Here is a 24,506-nt window from a genome sequence, read left to right as displayed (position 1 = left end):
CTCTGATAGCCATAGGCCAGTACAGCAGTACCATAGAGACCGTGGATGCCGGCTGGTGTAAGGACATCACAGACCAGGGAGCCACACAAATCGCTCAGAGCAGCAAGTCCCTCCGCTACCTGGGCCTCATGAGATGTGACAAGGTAACAAGGCTCTGCCCATAATGTCTCCCGCTGTCTGGTTTTCTGTCAGTATGTGCGCCATTCGATGTGTGGTTTGCTTTAAAAAGATGCTTCTGGAGATGTTTTAAGACGTAGCAAGTCAGATTTTTTTGTGTACTGCAAAATAGTTTTGGGGAAATATGCAGCATGAGTTAGTTTTGGCTGCACAAAAAACTTTATATTTTTTCTTAAGAGCTGAAAAAGTTGGTTGATTATTTGATTTGTTGATGGATAGAAACCTAATCTGCAATAATTCTGATAATGAATTATTTATTTTAAGTCATTTTTTCAAGCAAAATGCCAAATATTTACTGATTTAATCTTCTGCAATGTGAGAATGTGTTGCTTTTCTCTGTTTTTATATCATACTAAAGCACATCTGTTTGTGTTTTGGAACCCTGGTGCAGAAAATAAGCAATTTGACGTCATCACCTTGGGCTATTGGAAATATCAATAGGTAGTCTCACTATTTCCTAACATTTTATGGATGTAAATCATCCAAAAAATGGTCAAATTAATGATAAATATCGTTAGTTTTGACCCAACTTTCTTTAATACAGTAGCAACGCCCCTTTTTCGGCTCTGAATGTGCTTAATATGTGTAAGTGGGTGTGGGTGTGTGTGTGTGTGTGTGTGTGTGGGTGTATGCCTGTGCACATGTCTAATTCACACATTTGCATTTTAAGTAGAACTGGGCAATAATACAATAAACAGTATATGTTTTTGTTATCAGGGGAAAATATATGCTGTATTAATATTACATATTAATAATACAATCATATGCATAACTCTGATATTGTCATAAAGCAGTCTTGCTCAATGATTTGCAGAATTACCCACACTGACCAATACACTCAGATATTTTAAGGGGATAGTTACCTCAGTATAAATAGTATATCTGTCATCTTATGGTCTATATCTGTCGCTCAACACATAATGCACACACATAAACACACACATGAACTCTCAAAAGTCCCAGGTTAAGGCAACTGGCCAATTAAAAAGTGTCCAGAGGAGAGCGTGTTGAGTACCTAAGCCACTACCGCCTGTGCCCAGTATGTCTGTGATGCATGTCTGAGTCAGTTGGTTGGGTGATAACAGAGGTAAAGTGACATAATGACCCCTCTCCAGCCTACTTTGAGATGCCTCTGGTTGATCTTTCCAAAGTCACCCTTAAACTCTCATCTGGCCTCTTACCCATCCAATCACCAACCTGATGCCAGCTCATGTAGTTGTTGTGCCATGGTAACAACTCCACCCACCTTTCCAATTGGTTCAGAGAGACTCCTACCACACAGATGCATCCACTTAGTGTGGAATCATTCAGTCTGACATGAGTGGGATGAGGGCAGACAAGGAAGGGAAAGTGAACAGCTGGCTTAACCTAGAAGCTTTAGCCTGTACAGATATCTTACAGCCTGGTGTATTATACTGTACTGGTACACAACATAGACCATTATCCCACTGCTGGTGGGCTTCCATATGGTGAGTGTAACAGTATGTTTTAATGAGCCTTTCGTTTTTCAGGTTGACATTTGGGTTTGGGTCTGAACAAATTTAAAAGCCCCTGCTGTGCAGTAAAAAGTGAGAGTCGAAGTTGGCAGGGAAGAAAGAGAGGGAGGAGGGAAGTTGACTTATAGTCAAGGCCTCTCACCAGGTTGGGAACTCATCATTTTTATTTCTTCATTATAAAATCAGTGATATCTGCGTGTCACGGCCTTTGGTTGACCCTATGGATTTCTCTGATAAAAATGCCTACCCGGAGATCGTTAACTGCGACAAGAACATCGGTGTATCATATTTATCTATTTATACTGTAATAAAATTAAAACATATGAGAGGTCTGACAGTGACCCCATATGTAAGGTCTCAGTGATGAAGCGGCGTGCTCAATTCACATTATTGCAGACATGAATGTGTATCTATCATATTTATCTCAGAGTAATAAAGAGTAACTGCATTACATAGCAGGTGATCACTTAGATTCCATTTTCATTTAGTTCCCTCTTGCCTCGCCGACTCAGTGACCCAACAATCGATATCTACAGCCATGCTAATAAAAATCTGTTCTGGAATGACCTACATCTTTACTGGAATATCAAATTTTCTTAGTTTCTTTCCACCGCATGCTTTCGTGCCCCTGCCCTCCCAAATGACAAATTCACCCATCCCTCTTCCCGTATTTATTTATCTACTTCTGTGTTCAGATGTGATATTCATACTCATAATTTAGCCTGGAGGATGGAAGGATAAATAATTATTCTCCCACTGCTCTGAAGGGGGAATTTGGCGATGACACAGCTAAATAAAGCAGTAATTGGTGCTATTAGAGTTGTAATGGAGTGTGAATCGAGCGGAGAGAAGAGTTTGACAGTTTCCAAGGTCAGGTACATTACCAGCTGAATGACAGAATTAATTCACTGCATGCTTGCCCTCTTCACCCATTTCTCTGTCTTCCCCCTTTCACATCCTAAAATTGTGTTTAGCATTGCAAATGAGCCTGAAGTACTGATGAGGATTGGTCTGTGTGTCCAGTGTGGGAAAAAGACCAGCCCACGGCAGCTACTTTCTTTGTTGTTGTTGTTGTTGTTCATTATATTAAGGGACAAAAGGAGTTATAGTATATATGGTCAGATTTCAGGAGGATAGAGAGAGAGAGAGAGAGAGAGGAATAGGGGTAATCCAAAGTTCACTCACAGGGAAACAAATAAACAGAAATAGGTTGTTATTACCGAGGTCACAGTTAAAATGAGAGCTACAGAGTGAATTAAAGAGGTAACAAGGTGAGAGGCAGAGTCAGACCAGGGGAATTGTAGTTATCTACAAGTCAGCCCAGGGGCAGCAGTGACCATGCTCTGCCTTCAACTCACCTCCTACTCTCATCTCTCTCTCCTGTCAATCTTTCAAACCTCCTGCTGTGTCAACTCAATTTGTTTGAGAAAGATCTATGCAAATTAGATACAGTTTTGCTAATCATATTAGTAATTTTTGGAACCAATTATAACTGTTTTGACCACTGCTTGATTAAAAAAAATGCTGCAGCTATTACAGTGGTTGTAATATACAGTATGTTTCCAATGATGTTTACACACTTCTCTTAAATGAATTAAAATCAATATTTTTGCAAAATTATTTTTACTTTAGGCCGTGCATTCCATTTGGTTGTAAATATTCCTGATTTGACATTTCAGCCTCTAGAAATGTTATATCATGCTTTATTTGTGTATCACAGCAGTAAAATCCGGAGGCATGTCCAACTCAATATCAGGGCAAACTAATCTCATCTATGCACTTAATGCACTTCTGGGAAAACACAGAAGCTCTGTGTGTGGGATAACTCTCAATTCCACAAGGTTCGCACATAATGAAAGTCTTGTGTAAATTACTTAACTTTAGATTTCTCTCAACCACAGCGTCTCTTCCTTATGTCGACAAATCTACTGGTATATTCTTCCTCATGCCTCATTCTATTTTATCCTCCATTGCTTAAAGCAAGACGTAAAGCATAGCTCCATGTATCATCAATTTGTCCTTTCCTCTCTTCTGCCAAGTGTTGAAAGCATAAATGACCAGCATAAAAGGTCAGCAGTACTTCTTTAGTGAAGTACATATTTCTTATTTCAAGACAGCCAGTGTCAAAAAACCCTCCCTAGATACCAACAATTTAGTTAACTACAGGCCCATTTCCAAACTTCCCTTCATTTCAACAATTCTTGAAGAAGTTGTCACTCACCAGCTTCTCCAACTGGTCAAGGGGCACAATATCTTTGACAACTTTCAAGCTGGCTTCCGCCAAAAACATAGCACTGAAACAGCACTGCTTAAAGTAACTAACTACATTCTTATGTGTGCAGATAAAGATGAATATTCCATTTTAGTTTTACTTGACTTATCTGCTGCCCTTGACACCACTGATAATGCCATTTTATTTGATAGGCTGCTGAACTGGGTTGATATCTCTGGTACTGCACTCAAATGATTTTCCTCATACTTGTCTGACAGACACTTTAATGTTAACATTAACAATTATGTGTCTTCTTCTATTCCTCTTTTATGTGTGGTCCTACAAGGGTTGATGCTCAGGCCTATTCTGTTTTCATTATAAATGCTACCTCTGGGCCATCTGCTTAACTCCTCCAGTGGTATCTTTTACCATTGCTATGCCGATGACATACAGCTTTATTTCTCGGTTAAACCTGATAACCTCAATAACCTTAGCACCTTTCATGACTGCCTAGCTTCTGTTACATATTGGATGTATCAAAACTTTCTCCATTGCAATTCTGAAACTGACCAACATTTGAACTTTGAACCTCATATTACTAAGCTCACTCAGTCTTGTTTCTTTCAGTTGAGAAATATTGCAAAAATCAAATACTATCAGCCAAAAACAGAACTTCTAGTGCATACCTTGATTTTTCTCACTTAGACTACTGTAACTCCCTCTTGCATCACTTCTTTAGCTCGTCTTCAAGTGGTGCTAAATGCAGCGGCTAGGCTGTTAATAAAAATTAGTTGTCCTAATTCTTGCCTCCCTTCATTGGCTTGAGGTAAAACACAAAATTGACTTCAAAATTTTACTAATTGCATACAAGGCCTTGCATGGCCTGGCCCCTGCACACATTAGCAGAGTTGTTGATCCCCTACTCTAGCTGTTGGCCACTCCGATCATCTGATCAAGGCCTTTTATCTGTTCCCCGTTCCTATTTTAAATCCAGAGAGGACTGTGCTTTTGAGGCTGTAGCTCCTAAACTTTGGAACAGCTCCCCTCATTCCATCAGATCTGCTGAATCTGTGTTTTGTTTTAAGTGGCTACTGAAAACTAATTTCTGTAGGTTAGCCTTTTTATAAATACTCTCTGTTTGCTTTGAGTTTGTTTAAGCACCTTGTAACTGTGTGTTTTAAAAAGTGCTATATAAAATTATTATTATTATTATTATTATTATTATTATTATTATTATTATTATTATTATTATTATTATTATTATTATTATTATTATTATTATTATGCTTAGGAACTGTATTGAAGGTTACATTCTATGATAAAACATGAATGAAGAACATGGGGGTTTCCAGGAAAGAAAAAAAAACTTCTTCAAGTTAGACTGTGTTCTTTATTAGATTTGAATGGTATGCTGATATGATTGAGCTTGATGGATTTCAATTGGTCTGACACTCATATGGAGAGAAGTTTACACAGCTTGACCCTTTAAGGGGGACATATTATGCTCATTTCCAGGTCTATATGTATATTCTGTGGCTCTAGTGGAATATCTTTGCATGATTTACAGTTCAAAAACTCCTTAATTATCTTATACTGGCCCTTTATGCAGCTGCTCAGTTCAGCCTCTGTCTGAAACAAGCCATTTTAGTCCCTGTCTCTTTAAAGCCCTCCTCCCAATGAGCCCATTCTGTTCTGATCGATCAGCTCTCAGAAGCTGCCTCTTGCTTGATATTTTTGAAACATTTTTATTCAGGAAAATAAATTGAACCACAGTGAGCCTATATAGACAATGGTGCCTATTAGGCTATTTCTTGCCGCTGTTACAGTAACATTTATAAAATAATTATGAACTTACAACAATTACGAAACTTGAGTGTGACCACTGCATTTGCAGGAATATTTTGATCCATTTTTTAAAAAATTTAGTTAATCAAGTAGCGCAATATTTTCACTCTCAGCAATGAGATGTCAAATTCATGCCTTGTCCTTTCCTCATGCACACACATAGGAGATGTGATCATATACAACAAAACAAAAGGTTAAATACTAATTTAACATGTCAGAAATAAATACCCCAATTTTTCCTTCAGTACTTTGGATAGCACCATTTGGCCATACGTGCCAATATACTTAATGTCATTCTTGTAAGTCACTGTTTAATTCAGCTCTATGCGCAGCAAGCTGCAAACTTCAATATTGAATAGAAAATAATCACAACATGCAATAGCACAAATAGCTGTCATCATAAAAATAAATAGGCTCCAATACATGCCTAATTGTCATACCAAATAAACAGTCTTCTTTGATGACAGATTTCTGTCTTCTTTTTATGCTTTCCTGTGGAGGGGTCATCCACAGTGTGCCGCCGCTCTTTTACCCACATTTCAGCAAATCTCCAAGCAGGGAAGGAGGCAAACCCTGGTCCATTTACTGCATCATCATGTAGCCTAGACGCGGTGTCATCTCTATTGTCACGTGAGCGCTGACAATGAAAGTCCATTTCTGATTTTATTGTTGTCGCAGTAATGACTGTTCTCACGTTGCAGCGCTTTGCATAATTTTTTTTTAAGTAGCCTATTTTTATTTTGGATATTTTATATGGTCTATGGCTTAAGCAGCATAAATCACTATGAGGGGGATAATTTTTGTCCCCAACAGGTACAAAAATAACTCAGCAGAGGCAGGGAAATATAGACCAGGGGAGGGGAATCCCCACCATCCCCCAGGCAAATCACAGCCTGTTTATCCATCAACTAACTACTGTCTAAGCCAACTGACTGTAGCTAAGGTCACTGACAGTGGCCCCAACCTGAGGTAATTTTGGTCTGCGCACCAACCATGAATATTTGCACTGCGAAAATAAATTGTATAAATTCTTCTATACACTTAGACACAGCGTCCTGCTTTGGCAGACAGTTATTTCTCACAAGAGCTATGTTGACAATGTTTTGGACATATTGCAACTATCTCAAAGCTAACATTTCCTTTACAAGGACTTGGCTTGGTTTCCATTCAGGATGTGTATTTAGTACAAATCACTGCAATACACAAAAAAACTTTGAGGATTAGAAGTGACAATATCACAGTAACAAACTGACCTCCTTCTTGAACCAATCATAGCCTAATGTTTATCATGAATAGCATAAGCCTGTCTTACAGATGTTCAGGTGACTTCTGCAGCCAACATTCAGCTATTTAAAATAAATGATGGTTTCAGTCTCTCGCTATTTCTTCCTCTCTCCCACCCTTGCTTTTTTCCGTCTCCCTCCACAAGACTTCCCCCCACACTAACTGATGTGGAGTTGGGTTTCAGAGTGGGTCCTGTCAGTCTTAGACAAATACAGTCTTGTGATAACCTTGACACACAGTGCGGACAACCCAGTCAGCTCTCTGCCTCAGCAGCACAGCTCGGCCTGTGTAAATTTGTTTGGAATTGTCAAAACACTGGGAATTTTAATGTAACAGCTTCTCTGAATGTCACAGGACTTAGAAAGTGTAGAATTCATTTAAGAACTGTTAACAGGATCCAGCTGGCTCTCCTCATGTGGAGCAGTGTGAAGGATCGATTTCCTCCGTCACAGTTTATACAAACGTGCTTCCGTACTGTATACATTTTACTGCCAGGGAGCCAGAATTGTGTGTCCACTCCCATTTGGACTTATATGAAGAATTGTAGATTTTTTTAAAAAATAAGTCAGTACAAGGAAAGATCTGTGTGAAATCTATTTGATTGTCAGAAAATTTTCTTATTTAGTCTCTCATTTCAGTAGCTGAGCCATAAACGGTCTTAATAGTATGGAATGTGTGCGTTTGTCCCTCTGACGTTTTTCTTTCTTCTCTTTTCTCCTTACTGTGTCTGTCTGAAGGATTTCCTTTGTGTCCCAGTGTGTTTATACGTGCTCAAATGCAACATGTCTGTGTGTATTAGTGTGTGTTCTCATGTTATTTGCTGTTAACATGGCTCATAATGGAGCATTGAAATCAGAACCCCTCCAGGCCTGGGCAAATGGCGTGCTCCGCCTGCCTCAAATGATTGCTCCCCTGCCCTCAGGGCCAAACGACCCTGTTCTGACGAGGGGAAAGAATGCGATTGATCCAGACTCACCCAAAAATAATCAAATCAATTCATTTTGTCCTCTTTGAGCTCTAACTCTGTGGCAATCTTTTGAAGTATTCAGCTAAAAGATTCAAGGAAAAATTGCCTTAATCTTCTGAAAAACGGATCATTTTTGCTCGGCAGCGCATGTGTCTCCGAAAAGCCCGCTTCCCCAGTGAGTCTACAGTTAAATGTTTGGTCTTCTCTGTGGGAGGAATTCATCTCTCTACACTAACACAAACACAATAGAACATTATGTATTAATCTAGGCTATGCCTTTGAGTGGTGAATTTCAGTGTATTGGCTTCAGGTAATTTTCAGCTAAAATGATAGCGATGTAGTTACAACATTCTGCTCATTAGACTGGGCAGACTCAGAGCCGCAGAAACACAAACACACATAAACATGCCGAACTCGCACAAATTCACCAAATGCTAATGTTGTAACATTGATAGCTCTTTTGGCTAACCACAAAATTAAGACAAGTGTCCAATTACAGCAGCAGGGATCCAGCAGACAGCTTTATTGATTTATGCAGAATCTCACTGTACTGCCCAGTACTGTACATTGTAACTCATTGCACTTCTTATCTTGACTATGTTTTCATATGTCTTCTATACTGTATGTGTGTTAAGTTGCTGTTTTCTGTAATGGGCCCTTCTGGCTACCCTGTGCACATTTAGAGCCTTCATTCTCTGTTGATGTATCACTTCAGGGATTTTGATCTCATTCAGCCTCAATGGAATGTTTTCTTTAGAAACGTTTTCACAGCTTGCGCATACAGTATGTACCTCTCTTTTCCTCTCATCCTCTTTCTTCTCTTTCTTCCCCTCATTCTTTTAATTTTTCCCCTCTACTCTCTTCTCCTCCTCTCAACACCAATCCTTTACCCCCCACCACCACCACCACCCCCACACACATGCACACGCACATGCACACACACACTTCTTTTCCACTACTTCATTAGAGTGAAAATAAATGGGCAGTCCAGGCTGTGAAACAGAGAGGGAAGCAAACTCACACAGTCAGCACGAAGCCGGACTAGGAAAATAATGACACTGACTGCTACCGGCCCCTTCAGTGACAGCTGGTGGAGAAAAAGTTATCATAGTAATGGAGGAGGTGAGGTAGGAGAACAGAAAGTAAAACAAGGGGTGGCCTTGAGGGGGAAAAAAAATGAAAAAATGATTCAACAAATGACAGAAATCAAAAGAAAATAAAAGTAAAATTAGATGCAAAAAAACAATAAAGCAGGAGCTGGCTATCCCTTTCACAAATGGCCCCCAACGGTTTTGTGTAAGCAGTTTTGAAGTGTGCTCCCATTACCTGAACTAAGGTGGAGCAGTGTTTGGGGAGCAGGTATGAGCGCTGCTGCACCCCCAGATAGAGCAACCAGACAGACCTTGTTAAAAGAACAGACATCCCAATCAATATGGTTGTTCCACTGGTGCATCCAGCTGCCGGGGACTATACACAGATAGGCACGGCACAGCAATTTGCAGACATAAACAAGCGCCTAATTGTTCAGGGCTTGGAGGTTTAGAGTGAGGAAAACGAAGATGAAGTATTGTGAAGAGTTAGGAGGCATTTTAACTCTCGTTTAGGAAATGAGAGTTTGGGAGTTCAGCAAAACTTTCTTTGATGAGTGCTGTTATTTTGAGCGGTAGGGATCCTTGGTTTAAAGGCTTCTAAAATCAAGGGGACTAGAAGAAAAAGTAGCGCATGCGCAGCATCAAATATGGGATAGGCCGGTTCTCAGGTTCCTATTTTCTAGGCTTTGGTCGGACTTGAATGTTCAAAGTCGAGAAAGTAGTTTGAAAGAGTCATTTGCCATTTGTGATTTTCAGTGTAATCTTGGAGTCTCATCCCGCACAGAAGAGCTGTATTGATTGGCGGTCTTAACTGAAGCCGCCTCCTGATCATCCCTTCATCTTGTTTCTAAAGGGCAGGAGCAAGGGACAGTAAAGGAGAGAGGGTGAAATAAAGTGAGACACCGACAGAGTTCACCAGGTGTCTGAAAGGAATCTCAGAATTGCCCTTCAACAAAAATCTACCAGGCGCACACAAACGTAAACCTGACCTCACCTGACTCACACTCACACTCTACTTCGCCCTCACTGTGTTTTTACCACGCTTCCTTCTTTTTTGTCTATCCGTTTCTCCCTCCCTCAGCCTCTTGTAAGCAAGGACAGCCAAGGTTGTTTCATATTTTGAATTCTGCTCACATCTTTTGTTCATTCAATTAGTTCATTCAAGTTGCACCCCTGTCTTGTCTTTCAGCCTCCTCCTTTTTCTCCTCTTCCTGCTCCTCTTCTTCCTCCCTCATCCAGTGCTGTTTACTCATCACAACGGAGGTCAACATAATCTCATGGAGTCATGGGCAGACAGTAGACAAGACTCAGTGTGGCCTAGATACTCACACTTGCCGATTTCGATATGTTTTTTGGGTAATAACGTTTGGCTCAATATGTTTTTATTTTTCGCAGACATTGAGGGAGACAGTCATTGGTCACAGCCCATTTTTAGCCTACAGGCCCAGTGTATGTATGACTGTGTTGGTGATGAATTAGCTCTTCAATGCTAATGACACTGTCACTTTCCACAGTGAATGCTATGTCTGTATAAATTTAATACATCCAGAGGAGTTTGGGAAATTTTGAAGGGGATAAATGAAGCCTTTGTTTGATGTCCAGTATTATAATTGATCACAAGATGATGTAAAAACTTTCAATAAGTTTTGCTGTTTTGCAGAAGAAAAGCGTATCTGAAAAGCCTCGCAGAAAGTGTTCCTATTAACATTTGAGATAAAGAACAATTTTCACAAAAAAGTTCAAATTCAGATAATAAAGACACAGATGATTCTGACATTGTCAAGAAGTAACTTTGTGCATGTACTGACAGTGGATAGAACATGAGGCAGAATATGTGCAATGATTTTCATTTAGCTTTTTAATACAGGGGAGCTCGACTTAAATCTCAGTGCACTCATTTTATTATTCAGTATTAACCCATAATTCAGAATAATCACTTTAGGTGTCCACAGGTTTGGTTCACAAATGAGATCACTGAGTATGGCTCACTGCCTTGTTATAACTTTGAGCGGTTCACAAATGTAATCCAAGCTCTCTTCGCTCTGAAGAGTCACTATGAATTTTGTATCATGGTGTTCTTTGTGAGGACAGGGTCAAGCTGTCCTTGTTCTTCATTTATTCTTAAGAACAAGGGAGTCATGCGAGGCAAAAATTAAACACAGTAGCTCTGTTGTGATTATCTTTAAGGAATTCTGCTTGTGTCTGACCTCAGTAAGCCGCTCTGGAATTTGTTCCTACAGTTTCTGGAGGTGTGTGTGTGCATGTGTGCGCGGACGTGTGTGTGTGTGTACTCACTGCACTACATTGTGTTGCTTGCCATTTAATAAGGAAGAGGTTGTTGTAGTTTACAGAGCATTCATCAGGTTGCTTATTATCTTATTGTACTCCCAGGTACAACAATATATGACCCAAAATAGCCCTTGTGGTAAAAACATGAACTCACCATCACTGTCACAATGTCTGGTTCACTCTCTGTCACTCTGTCACCTCTATTTGTGTGTTTTTTGCCATCAATTTAAATACTGTACATTAAAAGTGCAGCGCTGCTATGGTCAATATTCGTCAATAAGGTCATAGAGAAAAAGTGGAGGTCCTTATTGGTCCAGAAATTTGCACCCAATCAGAAACAGACCCACCGAACCCAACATGCCTAAACAAAAAGAAATGTGATAGAACAGGATCCAACTCAGACCTGATTAAACTGAATATAATTTGGACCCAACCAGAATTAAATGCTTGGTTTTGGTTACTACTGTCGGACCCAAATGGACATGTCAGGACCTTTTCCATCCATTGGATGGTATTATGTGTATGATGTACATAGTTAAGAAATTCATGGCAATGAAACAGTACACTGGAACAGTTTGGCAATGCATTTATCTTATTTTGAGGATAAAAGTTAGGTTTGGATGAATCCATATTCTGTGATTTAAGCAGAGCTGAAACAATTTGTCAATTAATCTATTAGGCAATCATTATAAAATTAATTTGCATCTATTTTGATAATAAGCTAATTGTTTTGTCAGGCACAAATGCCATGAAATATTTATTTACAGTTTCTCAATTGTGGAGATTTGCTTTTTTTGTTTGTCTGTCATGATAAACTGAAACTGTTTTTTAACTGTTGGTCAGAAAAAAACAAACAATTTGAAGACATCCACTTGCACTTCAGGAAAATTTTCACCCTTTTTTGTCAATTTTTAGACCAAACGATTAACTGAGAAAATAGTCAGCAGATTAATCATCAAGGAAAATAAGTGTTAGTTGCGGTCCTAGTATGTATGAAGTATGATTTGCAAAAGGAAACGTTATGTGTGTGATTGCAGCCAAAACATCAAATCTTATTTCAGGCTTCTTAGTTCTGTGTGTCACCACGACACCTCTTATTTAATTTAGCTTAATTTTGGTTTCAGCTAATAAAGCTATAGTAATGTATCACTGTGTTTTCTAGTCTGAGACTAACAAATAAATCGCAGAAAGCCTCTTGAGTTATGGAATGTTTTCCTCCAGCCTGCAGAGATAAGAAGGCCAGCATAGAAAGAGGGATTGGGCTGAGCCTCGACCACATTCCTTTAGTTACCTTTGTCACGCGTGATGGAGTGTAGGGTTTACAAACCTGGCCTCCAGAACCTCTTTCTCTGACCCTGTTCAGTTGAGCCCCCATTCCTGTGTATGTGTGTGTGTGTGTACGCACTGACACCCTGCTTTTCTGCTGCTGTCTGATATTGTGCAGGGATAAGGGTGTGTGAGCGGTACCAGACCTTAGTTGTCGCAAGCAGTGCCTGACCTGGTTTTTAAAAGCACATTCAGAGGCATGCACTGCAGATTTCTGTGAGGGTCGCTTAGCTTTTTGAGACAAAATCAAAATGTTTGAGCTCAGGCTTTCCTTTGTAAAGAGTAGTCTATTCCCTAAGCTTTCCAGCCAATGCATCGATAGCTCATTTAGTAATATTGAATCCTTCAGAATAGGTTTGTGGTGACCTCTTTACACTCTATATATAGACCTCTTTACACTCTATATATACAGTACTTCTTAAATCTTCTGGTTTGTTAGCTTCCCTCTTTTCCATCCACTCCTCCCTCTCTCTTTCCTCTCCTTCTTATCGGAGACAAAGAACTATCTTTCAGTTGTCCAGTCACTCGTTTAGAAACTACAACTGGGGCTTTTCCTGTGAGCAGTTTAAAGAAGGCTATAAATCTGGCCTGTTTAAATCCAGGCTTATTTAAGCTGCCTTTTACAAAGACCTGATGCACTGCATTCTTCTGCTGCCTAAACAGGCTTTTTAAACATTTACCCCAAATGTATTTACTGGTTGACTGATACACTCTCTACATGGGAGTAGACAAGGGACAGGGGTATTTGTCTCTCTTTATGGGCCTGGGACTAGCAATGGCTGCCACATGGCCCAAGAAAATGGGACGAAATAGAAAAAAGTAGTCCCGCAGACCTGTAGTGAATTTAATGAAAACACAGAGGAATAAGGAGAAATGTGTATTTGAAGGGAAAAAAACATTAGTAGTCAGATAAAGAGAACCACTGATAATATCTTTGTTTTCTGATATGTGTATACACATTCATTAAAATTCATTTCTGAAGTTGTTCGATATCAACAGTCAGTGTTTTATTACTTTTTTCAGGGTCATTGTTGCGGTTTACAATACCAGCACTCTGTGGGTTTGATATATTCAGAAAAGGTTGAGGCCATATTTTTTTTAGCTTTCTATTTCCCAAACTCTCTCCCTCTCTCTTTATTCCATTTCCCTCCCTTGATTACTAGGAGCACTCAGGGTGTTCTCAGCACACTGGTCTAATATGATATGCATCTTCGTGTTTGTGTATCTGATTATCGATTTACGACCCTCTTCTTCTTTTTCCCACTGAGAATGTGAACCGCTGCTGCATTAGACATCTTTACGAGGTGTTTTACTGCGCTGCTTACTAGGGGAAGGCCCAGCGTTTGCGGTAAATGTATATTTTACGTGGTGATAGAGTGCATTTGCATCAGAGGATCAGTCTTAAAGAACGGCTTACTGTTAAGAAAGCGAGAGCAGAGGTCAGCTCGGGAACTCACCGTCGGTTATCTTCAGTTGTCACATGTTAAAGTAGAAGAGGAGTTGTCAACATACGCATACGCAGACTCATAAAACTAGTCACGTTTACTGTACAGAATGTTCAGATAAAAGGTGCTTTTTGCTGAACAGCATATCAGACATACATCTTTTTGTTTTCCCCTCATCCCTCTCTCGCCTTCTTGTAAACCCTGACAACGGCACATTACCCGTCAGCATGCATTACACCGCACTTAGATCTACAGGGCAGCATCTTTGAAGTTAAAATGGGGGAAAATATCATAAGTATAGGCCTCGCTCCAGATAGCTGTGGCTGCACTCCCAGATGCTTCTCAAAGATTAGAATCATCAGTGAGTAGTGATCTGCTCTATCTTATGGCAGTACAGTACAGTTCAGTACAGTACACTGGATCAAGGCTGCATGGGGTAAAAGAAAAGAAAAAAATCCCTGCCAGAGCCATACATAAAGCACCATTCCAGTCACCAGAGGCCCCAGTGCTTTCCGATAGCATTTTCAAGCTTATGTTGCCTAGCAACAAAATATCGTTAAGCACAGTTTTGCCCAGTAACAAAATTTCGCTCTAGGACAAAAAACAGCTGAATCATTGGTTTGAAGAAGTCAGTGGCACAACTGTTGTAACCAGAGGACTTCTCCCTCTGCCAGCGCTTTACCCACAGCATTTGGTCTGACCTTCATGTCTAACATCAGCTCTGAGCTGCAAATACCAAGCAGGTGTGGTGATGTCATCACAGCTCATTCAACACACCACAGAGCCATGCAAAGGGCACACAGCCTTGTTCTGGAAAGAGAGGGACGTTAGCTGTGAACTCACTAGGAGAGGGTTTCTTTTACAGGAGTTGGTTAGGGGGGGGGGGGTTAAGCCTGAAAGGACTTACAGTAACTCTGGCTGTCAGGCTAGCGGTGGAAGAGAGTTAATGGACACTATGAGGTATAAATGCTCCTGTCAACTGATTTTCTCTCCAAGATTTTTCTGTCCAACAGCAATAAGTTGTTTTAAAAATGAATGCAGCCATATGTCATTCCAAGATGGCAATTAAGTCAAATAAATCTCAAACCAGGTACAGTTAGTTTCTATTGCTGTGCTGTAAGCATTTAAAATGTGTACAGGGCTCGGATTTGATTGATTAATAGTAAAATCTTTTTTTTTCCTCAATCTTGATTGGCTTTTTCTTCTGACATAATAAGATGTTTGAATTGCAATCATGAAGCGCCTGTTGTATGTGACAGTAATTACATTTTAAAACTTAAACGACTTGAAAAAGACTCACATGCTGTATTATCAACTAGTGTAGCAGAGGTCAGTGCTATAGTTAGTTTTTTCATGATTTCCATCAAAGGGATCTTGTTGCAACTCAAATATTTAGTGTTTCTGTAACCAGCAATTAGGAAATGATTCAGTGTTTTGATTGGGAGCTATTTTGTGTGTGCTCTGTTTGCTCAGCAAGTGGAGCTGCACTAAATTAGCATTAATGAATGTTATGGCCTCCCATCAGTTTGACAGGTCTATTCTTTAGATCAGTTTTAATTGTAATTAAGCCCTGATTAACAAGCTGGGGGATGTTTCATTCTCTTTTCAAGAATATAGCATAATATGTTATGAAGGCAATCAGGGGTTTGTCATTTTATCTGCTAATGAGGCTCAGCCATATGTCATAACAAACTGAACTTCTCTCTGGTAGTAGCAGGCACTTGGAGGCTTCGCTTCAGCTGCTCTTCTGCTTCTGCTTTAGTCCTCTGTAAAAGCAACATGCGGTCATCTTTGTTGGCAAATCACAGGTGTTCGTCTAGAATCAAATCCAAAAAGATGGAAAGAAGAGGCTGCATTTATACCATATTCTGGGAACAACTGTGTTTTTATTGAAATGTTTTTAATTTGTTGCCCTGGTCAGGATTTATTAAACCCCCTGGCACAACAGGTGGATCTCGTAAAGTCCGGAAGAAAAAAGCGCAGAGATTCAAAGCTCTGAGTTCTTTGATTGTTAAATCCTCTTTCATGCCTCTTTTGTGAGTAAACTTTTAAGATAAAATATCCAAAAGGTCTGACTTGCAAGTACAGTTAACATTACTGCTTCACTTGTTGAGTCTGATCTTCTCAGTACAAGAGGGAATGTAGTGGTTTTGTCTTGTTAAGCTCTCTGGCAGTTAGAATACTCATGTCATATAATTATAATAACAAGAATTCTGTAATACATTATTCTTTAAGGCAGTATCCCGAAACATGTTGTAATTAATGCATCAGCTTTACTAATGAATATTTGATCATAGCACTGAAAGCGTTGCTGGAATTTTCTCATTTTCACCGATTCAGTACACCTTGCCAGTGGTTGAAGTGTTAGAATAATATTTCAAATTTAAAAGTCTTCTACCGGGCTGTGTTGTCTTTCCTTCAACTGTGACTAGAGGGAGGGCTAAGACAGGACTGTTTTTCGGCATTTATTCTCAGAATGATCAGAAAAACAAAAAACAGATGAAAAAGGGAACGGCTTTTGACCCTGTGGTGATTTTGTTTTATTTTTCCCGTATCGAAAGTATCCTAAAAGAGTCTGTTAAGCCTCTGTGTGTTGGCGTCAAGCACCCCAACTCCAGCTCGCTGTTTATTCTTTGGCAATCAAAGGGAAAGCTAACAGGCTCTGTTGTTGCCTTTTAGTCTTATTGGATTCACTTGTGCAGTGCAGAGTTTCCACCTTCTTTCTGAGACCCAAGAGGCATCGATGGTTGGTTCGCTCAAGCACAATTATTTCTCTCTCTCTTTCTGCTGGTTTTATCCTGACTGTGTCTTTCTCTCTTCCCATTTGTTTTTTTAAGTTTGTGTACCTGACAAGGAATTGCTGATACCCACCAATTAAAGAAATTGTGTGCAATGAAGAGAAAGGAGTAAGACAGAAAATGACAACCAAAACACATAATAACCTGAGCAAGAGCCAGGGGTCTCTTACAATTACAGATGCACTGATCCACTTTTTTTCAGTTCTGATCCAATTCTGATACCTGAATTTGGATGTCTGCCGATGCCGATACCAGTACTGATACCAGAATTCTTTTTTTCTTGAATATTATTATTATTATAATCAGTATTGATGATTATTGTTGCTGTTGTTGGTATTATGTGTAAGGTTACTTGAGGCTGTAGTAAACCACATAGCACTTCTTATTAAAAGAGCAAAAATATTTTTTTTAAAAATGCATTCAATTAAAATGTATTCCAAAGCAATTTATTTGAACTGTAGGTTAAGTAGCCTTCACATACAAACAGGTGTAGGAGTGCAAATTGCTATAGCAACTCCTTTAATGTTTTGAAAAACTTGAACAAATCAAGTGAACAGCAATACATTATCAACTACTAGTAAGTAGATTTCTATACCTTACTCCAGACAGGTTATGTTTGTTTTTGGCCCCACGGCATTGACTAGCAGTCACTATTTTAACTTAGCTTCTTAGCCAGGTGGTGAAATACAGGTACTTTTTTTGGCTAATTGTTCTGGTTCATTTCACCGTTCTTTCACCGTATGCTCACCACTGCTGCTGATCATTGTGGAACATTCATTTGGTGTTGTCCACAGACTCACACTGTTATGTCTGTAGCCCATGACCATGCCCACCCCCAACTCCCCTGTCCTGAATTTCAACCATTCTCATCTGGTCACCCTACAGACAAGACAAGGGAACTTGGCTGGGGTCTTGGGTCTGGAGTTATTAGCATTTATTCACTGACAAATAGCCTAGGCTGTACATACATTGCACTGCTACGTTCACAGCTATACTGCTAACTTCGAACTCTGCTCCGGTCGCCAGCCTCACCGTCACACACACACTCACTCTCTCTCTTGACTGCACACTCGCTATGCACACAACCTGTGCACTGAGCTATCTCTTAAAGGGGCTACGCTACTTGTATAACACTATGGAATCTGGATCAGTACATGGATTGGTAACATCAGTCCGATATCCGATGAGTGAATTACGTCAGTATCGGCACCCAATAGCGATATTGGATCAGATTGGTCCCAACTATACTTACAATGCAAGACTTTCTTCCAGAAAACAGAGAAACCAAAGGGCTCTTGGGCAATGAGCTTGGGGAAAACTGTGAAACACTTTGTCACTGCTTTGGCAACAACGGATAACTGTGTGTTCAACATGTGTGTGAGTGTTTATACATCATTTCCCCTGGAAAGTGTCACACTCACGGGTGGGCGGGGGTAGGTTCTGGGTGGGTTGCGGTTAACCCCTCAAGGTCTCCAGGGTTACTCTGCCTCTGCTCTTTGTCAGATTCTCAGGCTTTCTCACTTTTGGCTCTGGATGATGGTCTGACAGTGTTAGACTGGCACAGAGGTGCTGGAGTGCCTATTAGCTGCTTGTCTTTCTCATCCTCTGAGAACATGAAGGCCTCATTAGCCCAGTGAGCTCAGCTGTCCTCTGGTGCTAAACCCTTTGCGACAGTCAAGTTATGTGTATGTGTGTGTCCTTGTGTCTGTGTGTGTGTGTGTATCCAGGTACATATACTGTATGTTCTTAAAGGGGACCTATTATGCTTTTCCTTATTTATATTTTCATATATTTTTATTCATTTTATTTCATATATATAATGTCACAATGTTGGATGTTCATGTTAAAAGTGGCCGACGTGTCAAATAATGAGGTAAACGTATGTAGAAATAATCCCTGTGAGCAAAAATCACCGACTTCAGACTGCTCTGAACACTGGGTTACCAACAGTTTTTTCTACTTTCAGCCTGAGTTGTGTCAGCTACTGACTGATTTTTTTATATAGTCATCTGCTCCACGCAGAGCACGCAAGTTCACTGCTCTGCTCTGCTAACATTATGGCATTTTTCCATTGTTTTGGGGGACGTCATGCTGGGCCATGACTCCATTACACAACACAGCAAAGTAAAATAAGTTGTTTACCTGTTGGAGGTGTGCTGGTTGTCTGCAGCTCTTCATCAAACATTTTACTGTGGCTGTTTTTGCTTGTACTATTCCTCCCTGCAACTTATCCACTGAACAAAGAGCTCCAAATATTTCCATATCTTGTTGTTTGAACTGCTACTAACGAAGCTCTTCTAATTCAGTGAGGAACATGTTTCACTTAAGATCAGAGTGGGCTCATCAGGAGTTTTTTGAACTGTGAATCATGCTACTGTAATGGACTCCCAGACTAAAAATATAGAGCTTGAAATGAGCATAACAGGTCCTCTTTAAGAAATTGCGTATCATTCATATTAGTCTAGTTCACTGCTATTTTGACAGTGAATCTGTTCACAGACTCACTAACAGCTCAATCTATGTTTCTGATTATCTTAATAAGACATCATGGGGCAAAGCAGAGACGGTAGGCAGATTTTTAAATTACTGCATTTAAGTTAAGTCATTTGAAAATCTGTATTTATTAGATCCAAAGCAATATCCCTGCTACATTTATATAATATTATGCTGATTCCCTCTTTTTGATATATCTATCCAGGAGTCTCTGGAAATCAGCACTGATTCAAAGTGGATGATTCTTGTAAGATAAAGTGCTTTGCATGGTTGACTTACACAAATCTTGATATGTTTGGTGTGTTAACGTAGAGCAAGACAAGGAATTATCAACATTATTAATCTTTCACCTACCTAAATTTACTAATATTGCCATTTTCAATAAATACAAACTAGCAATAGCTGCAACAACCGATCTGCCTTTTACTGGTCATACTGTAATAAAAGAGGACATGAGAAATAGAAAGAATACAAGAATATGATTTATTCTTGACCTTGAAAACAGCAGTAAACAAAAAAATGTCAACTCAAGATCCACTTACGCACTTGTTTTAGAGCTTTCAGCCATATCACATGGTCTTCATCTGCGAGTTTGCTCAGTTGTCATAGAACTGAGAGTGTTCAAACTCTACATTCTTCTGAGCACTTTTAGAGCTTTTCATCCATATTGGCTTAAAGTTTGAACTTTAAAGTTTGAACTTTAAAGTTTCATGACAACTTCCACTAACATTTGAAAACATAATCATTGTCACATTTACTGCCATTGATGTAAATCTGATCAACATGTTGACACACTACCTTTGTGTATGTGCGTGTTTGCAGGTGAACGAGGAGACCGTGGAGAGACTGGTGGTCCAGTACCCTCACATTGTGTTCAGCACGGTGATGCAGGACTGCAAGAGAACCCTGGAGAGAGCTTATCAAATGGGCTGGAGCCCCAACACATCAAATACTTCGTAGCTACTGCTGGATCACACACACAAATACACACACACACAAGCACACACACCTACATATGTACATACACACACAAACACATAGCTCCACAGAGCCCTTTTTGTGTACAGACACACATACACAATATTTGCAGCTCAGTCATGTTTGCTTCTCATTCACTGTTCAAACATGCATGTAGACATGTAGCTACACACACAAGCACACAGACACACACATACACGCACACACACACACACACACACACACACACAGATAAAGGTCCAGTCCATCAACGGTTTCATTTGAAGCAAATCTCCCATTTCAATAATTTAGGTAGAATATGGGCCTTATTAAGTGAGACTTGATACACCTACCAGCCATAGGTTGCGTTCAACATCTTGACTGAATCATCCTCATCATCATTGGCTATAAGTCATCTGACAATATACTGTATATTTTTTTTAAAACAGAGTTGTTTTAGCGGAAAGCCATGCTCTAACAACGGTTATTTGATAACAACTGTAAGTGAGTGTTACTCAGTTGATAGTATGAGTATAAAACCTCATTCATTCAAAATCCTCCACCTCGTCTCGGATTGAGTGGAGGTAAAGATGAATGAGAAAGGTGGCGGTCCGTTCTAGAACATGTGAAAAAGATCTAAACAAACGCTTCATCACATCAAAGACTTTCAGTGATGGTCGGATCAGTATGAATGAAAATACTTTAAAAAAGGTTTCTCGCCCCAACTGGAACAAATCTTCCAGAGCACTGCACCCATGTCAGCCCACTGAGGTGTTTACTTCCTCCGAACTGAACTCAACTGCTGCAGTGATATCGCACAAGACTGAGCAAAAGATCTGGACATGGGGAGACGACATCACACCACTTCAGGGGCTGCAGGGGATTCAGACCTCACATGAGGCATTTTGAGAAATCGGTGATGTTTATTTTGTCTATTTAGAACATTTTTACTTTCTTGGATGTCCAGTGCAGTGTTAAAGGAATTTGTGGACTCATACGTGTTGAGATTGTTGACAAGGCTCCATTTGAAGGATAGAGCTCTTTGCTGTGACTTAATATGAACATTGTCATGGTACAGATGAACGATTCAGGCCAGAATCAGTCAACCCCCCTGAAAAAGGTATGGCAGAAAATAGCATTTATTATTTCTCAAAAGCTGCATGTTTAAATCGAGATGCTTATCTTATTTTTTCAGTTAAAGAGTTACTGTCTACATATGATTGGAAGTTGAAATTCACATCTGTTTGACTTGGGAAGAATGCTATTTTTTGGTGCTATACATGGATTTAGGGCTGACTGTGCATCTCCTTGAGTCATTACAGAATGAAAATTAAACCATGCTTGAAATAGAAGTTGCCTTTACCTAAAAACCTGGGGTCATATTATAAGAATATTAACCACAACCACCATGATGACAGATAAGAGGAAACAATGCCTTAAGTGGTTAGTAGGTAAATGCCATCCAGTTAGCAACCTCGACCCAGAATTTAAGAAATGTTTATCTTCTCTGAGTTTATCAAATACCATATTCCCATTATTTGATCTGATATATATATATATATACATATATATATATATTCACTGTGTGGGATTTACTTAGCCTATTCTTGGTTTTGAGCATACACTTGTAACATTAGCTATGTAGCAATGCAATGATGGATTTATCTTTCTTAGTGGTGTAGGATGTAAAGAAAAAACACTGGCCTGGGTGTATGATGAGGGCCAGTAGAAGTTGGTAGGTGAGAGTTGATCATTTTTCATCTATTCTATAGAAACTCAGTAATGTACAGTTGAAAATGCAAATAACCAGGGTATTTTTCTACGGTATGAACCAGCTCTGGGCTCAGCCTCTACACAATCTGTCACTCAGATATGAACAATAACTTACTGAGCTTAGGGTTTGAGTATAACTGTAAGCTTTCTACAGCAGATTTCAGATAATTAAAAACACATTCATTTTACCCTTGTCAGGATTTGTAGACTTAATGGATGGAGTTTCTCCCTCAGCCTGTTTTTGTTCTGTTTCTGTTCTTTTGTAATCCCCATACGCACTTTCTCCTCTGCTAGATGTTGACACTTGATTCCTGATTTGTTAAGGCAACCGTAAATGACTGGATTTACATAAAGATGAATAAAACACTACTACTTCAAGCTTTTTTCTCTTTTCCTTTTGTATGTGTGCAATTGAGGCAGGAGAAGAATATTCAGAATGACGGTGAAATACTTTTCCGCTCGTTTTACAACATCTGTGGACTGCTTAAACTTTTTTTTTTCCTGCAGGTTTTTCCAGACTTTTTATTACATCAATTACATCAACACAGAGACTTTAATGAATATAATGGTAGACATGGTAAAATTTGGATTTCTCAGGTAAAAAGCGAATTAGGACACCAGCACGTTTCCATTACAACCAAAGTCCTTGGAATGCGCAAATATGACACACCGAAGCCTTTGTATTGTTGGAAATAAAGATGTTTTCCACAGATACCCATGCATTGAAAATGTGTTTTCTGTTGAACAACATGACACAACAATCAATCCTCATTTCTATTGAAGGGCAACCCCACTGATTTTACACATCTAAGGTCTTGAGGACCTGCATACACTATGAGAAAAAGTTTTATAAAGCCTTTGTGACTCAAGAGGGAGCCGCAGGAAGTCTAATAAACTGTGTCAAGTGGTATGAGGTCAGTTGGTTGGGGCTGAAGACTACAAGTTTGAAAATGCAAAAAATCTGGGGGTGTGGAGTTAGAAAGAAACAGAGTTACCAAACCTCTGTATTCCACTCCTCATCTCTGCTTGAGGCTAGCAGCTCAAGGCTACATTAGCCTTTACTGGCATAACGCACACAAATCCCCAACTGAACTGTCGGTGGGTCGAGTTGCATTGTGGGTAATGTAGGCACCAGGTTTTGACAAAGAAGACTGCATGAAATTAAAAAAAGATGATGTTTCTGGTTCTGCTGCATCGATTCTGATCCTTCCATGAGCCTGACAATGTTATAGAAGTGCAACACTAAATCGGTGGCATACTCCTTTAAGCTATACTTGTGATTTCAAGGTCAGAACTATTGCCACAATCACAGGAGCTCCACATCTGAGACGAAATGAGGAGGCATCAGCTTGCTGCCCAGCTTGGCAGCAAAGCCCTCAAAGAGCTAAAACGCCGTCACTCAATATGTCCCCAGTCTTTGACAATATTGTCCCTTTCAAGTGCCTATTTTACTGTTCAATGTGTTTGTGTTGTTTCATGTCTGGCGATCAAACACGGGAGATAGCATCAAACAGGATGCGAAGGTTGGTTCTTCCCAGATAGATTCTTTGTGTTGTCAACCCAATTTGTGTCAACGTGAGGTGCAATTCACTTGAGTCACAGCTAAAGAATTATTTTCTAATCTTAATAAAAGCATAGGGAGCTCTGTTTTTATCAGCACATTGGTGTTTATTTACTCTCAAGTACAGAAGTATGAAATGCCTGGAGCAAACAGATATACATGCATAAGTACAACACACTTCTTTTATAAATATATACAGTATATCTCTTATGTCCAGTTACAGTCATCCTGCAATAACTACTTGTGAAGCTTCTAAGTTTTTCCCGGACTTTCTCAGACGTGTCTTTTCAATAATTATGTGTTTTTTAAGACTATAATCTGATTTTGTACCAGATGCATTCTATTGAAAAGTTTCAGTTGTAGTTTTCCTAATACTTCTCTGACACAGTCCTATATTAAATGTCACAGGATAGCGTTTGTTAGAGTAATGGGCTATTGTATTGAATTGCAGCAGATTACACAGGTGTTCATTATATTGTGTCCTCTGTAACTTTTTGTACAAACCTCCTTCACACAACAGTGAGATAAAAACACTACAGCTGCTTGAAAGCGAACAGATTGTAAATAAAAGATAACAGTTGAAATGTGAATCACTTGATTTTCTAAAAGGGCTTTTCTAGTGACTAAGAATGTGGCATTTGCACAGAAAAAATGTGAGCAATTGAAAAAGAACTGTTGGGAAAAAAATAGAACAGTTCTTTAAAGATTCTATTATTTTAGGTTAGATACTCTAGCCTAAATTGAACCACCAAGAATGCCATTATGTGGTATGTGTCTTGACCATTAGGCCAC

General features: G+C 39.5%; 1 protein-coding gene across 1 annotated transcript in view; it reads left to right on the top strand.

Moving 5' to 3' along the window:
- fbxl17 (F-box and leucine-rich repeat protein 17) overlaps positions 1-22,531 on the top strand; it is a 238,947-nt gene extending 216,416 nt beyond the window's left edge. The window contains exons 10-11 of the mRNA XM_044374728.1: positions 1-143; positions 20,246-22,531. Coding sequence (XP_044230663.1) covers positions 1-143; positions 20,246-20,383 — 281 coding nt within the window. The 3' untranslated portion in view covers positions 20,384-22,531. The remainder of the gene's footprint in view (positions 144-20,245) is intronic.
- The last annotated feature ends 1,975 nt before the right edge of the window (positions 22,532-24,506 follow it).

The sequence above is a fragment of the Thunnus albacares genome, chromosome 2 (genome assembly GCF_914725855.1).
Source record: "Thunnus albacares chromosome 2, fThuAlb1.1, whole genome shotgun sequence".
NCBI classification, from domain to species: Eukaryota; Metazoa; Chordata; class Actinopteri; order Scombriformes; family Scombridae; genus Thunnus; species Thunnus albacares.
This window is presented reverse-complemented; position numbering and strand designations above follow the sequence as displayed.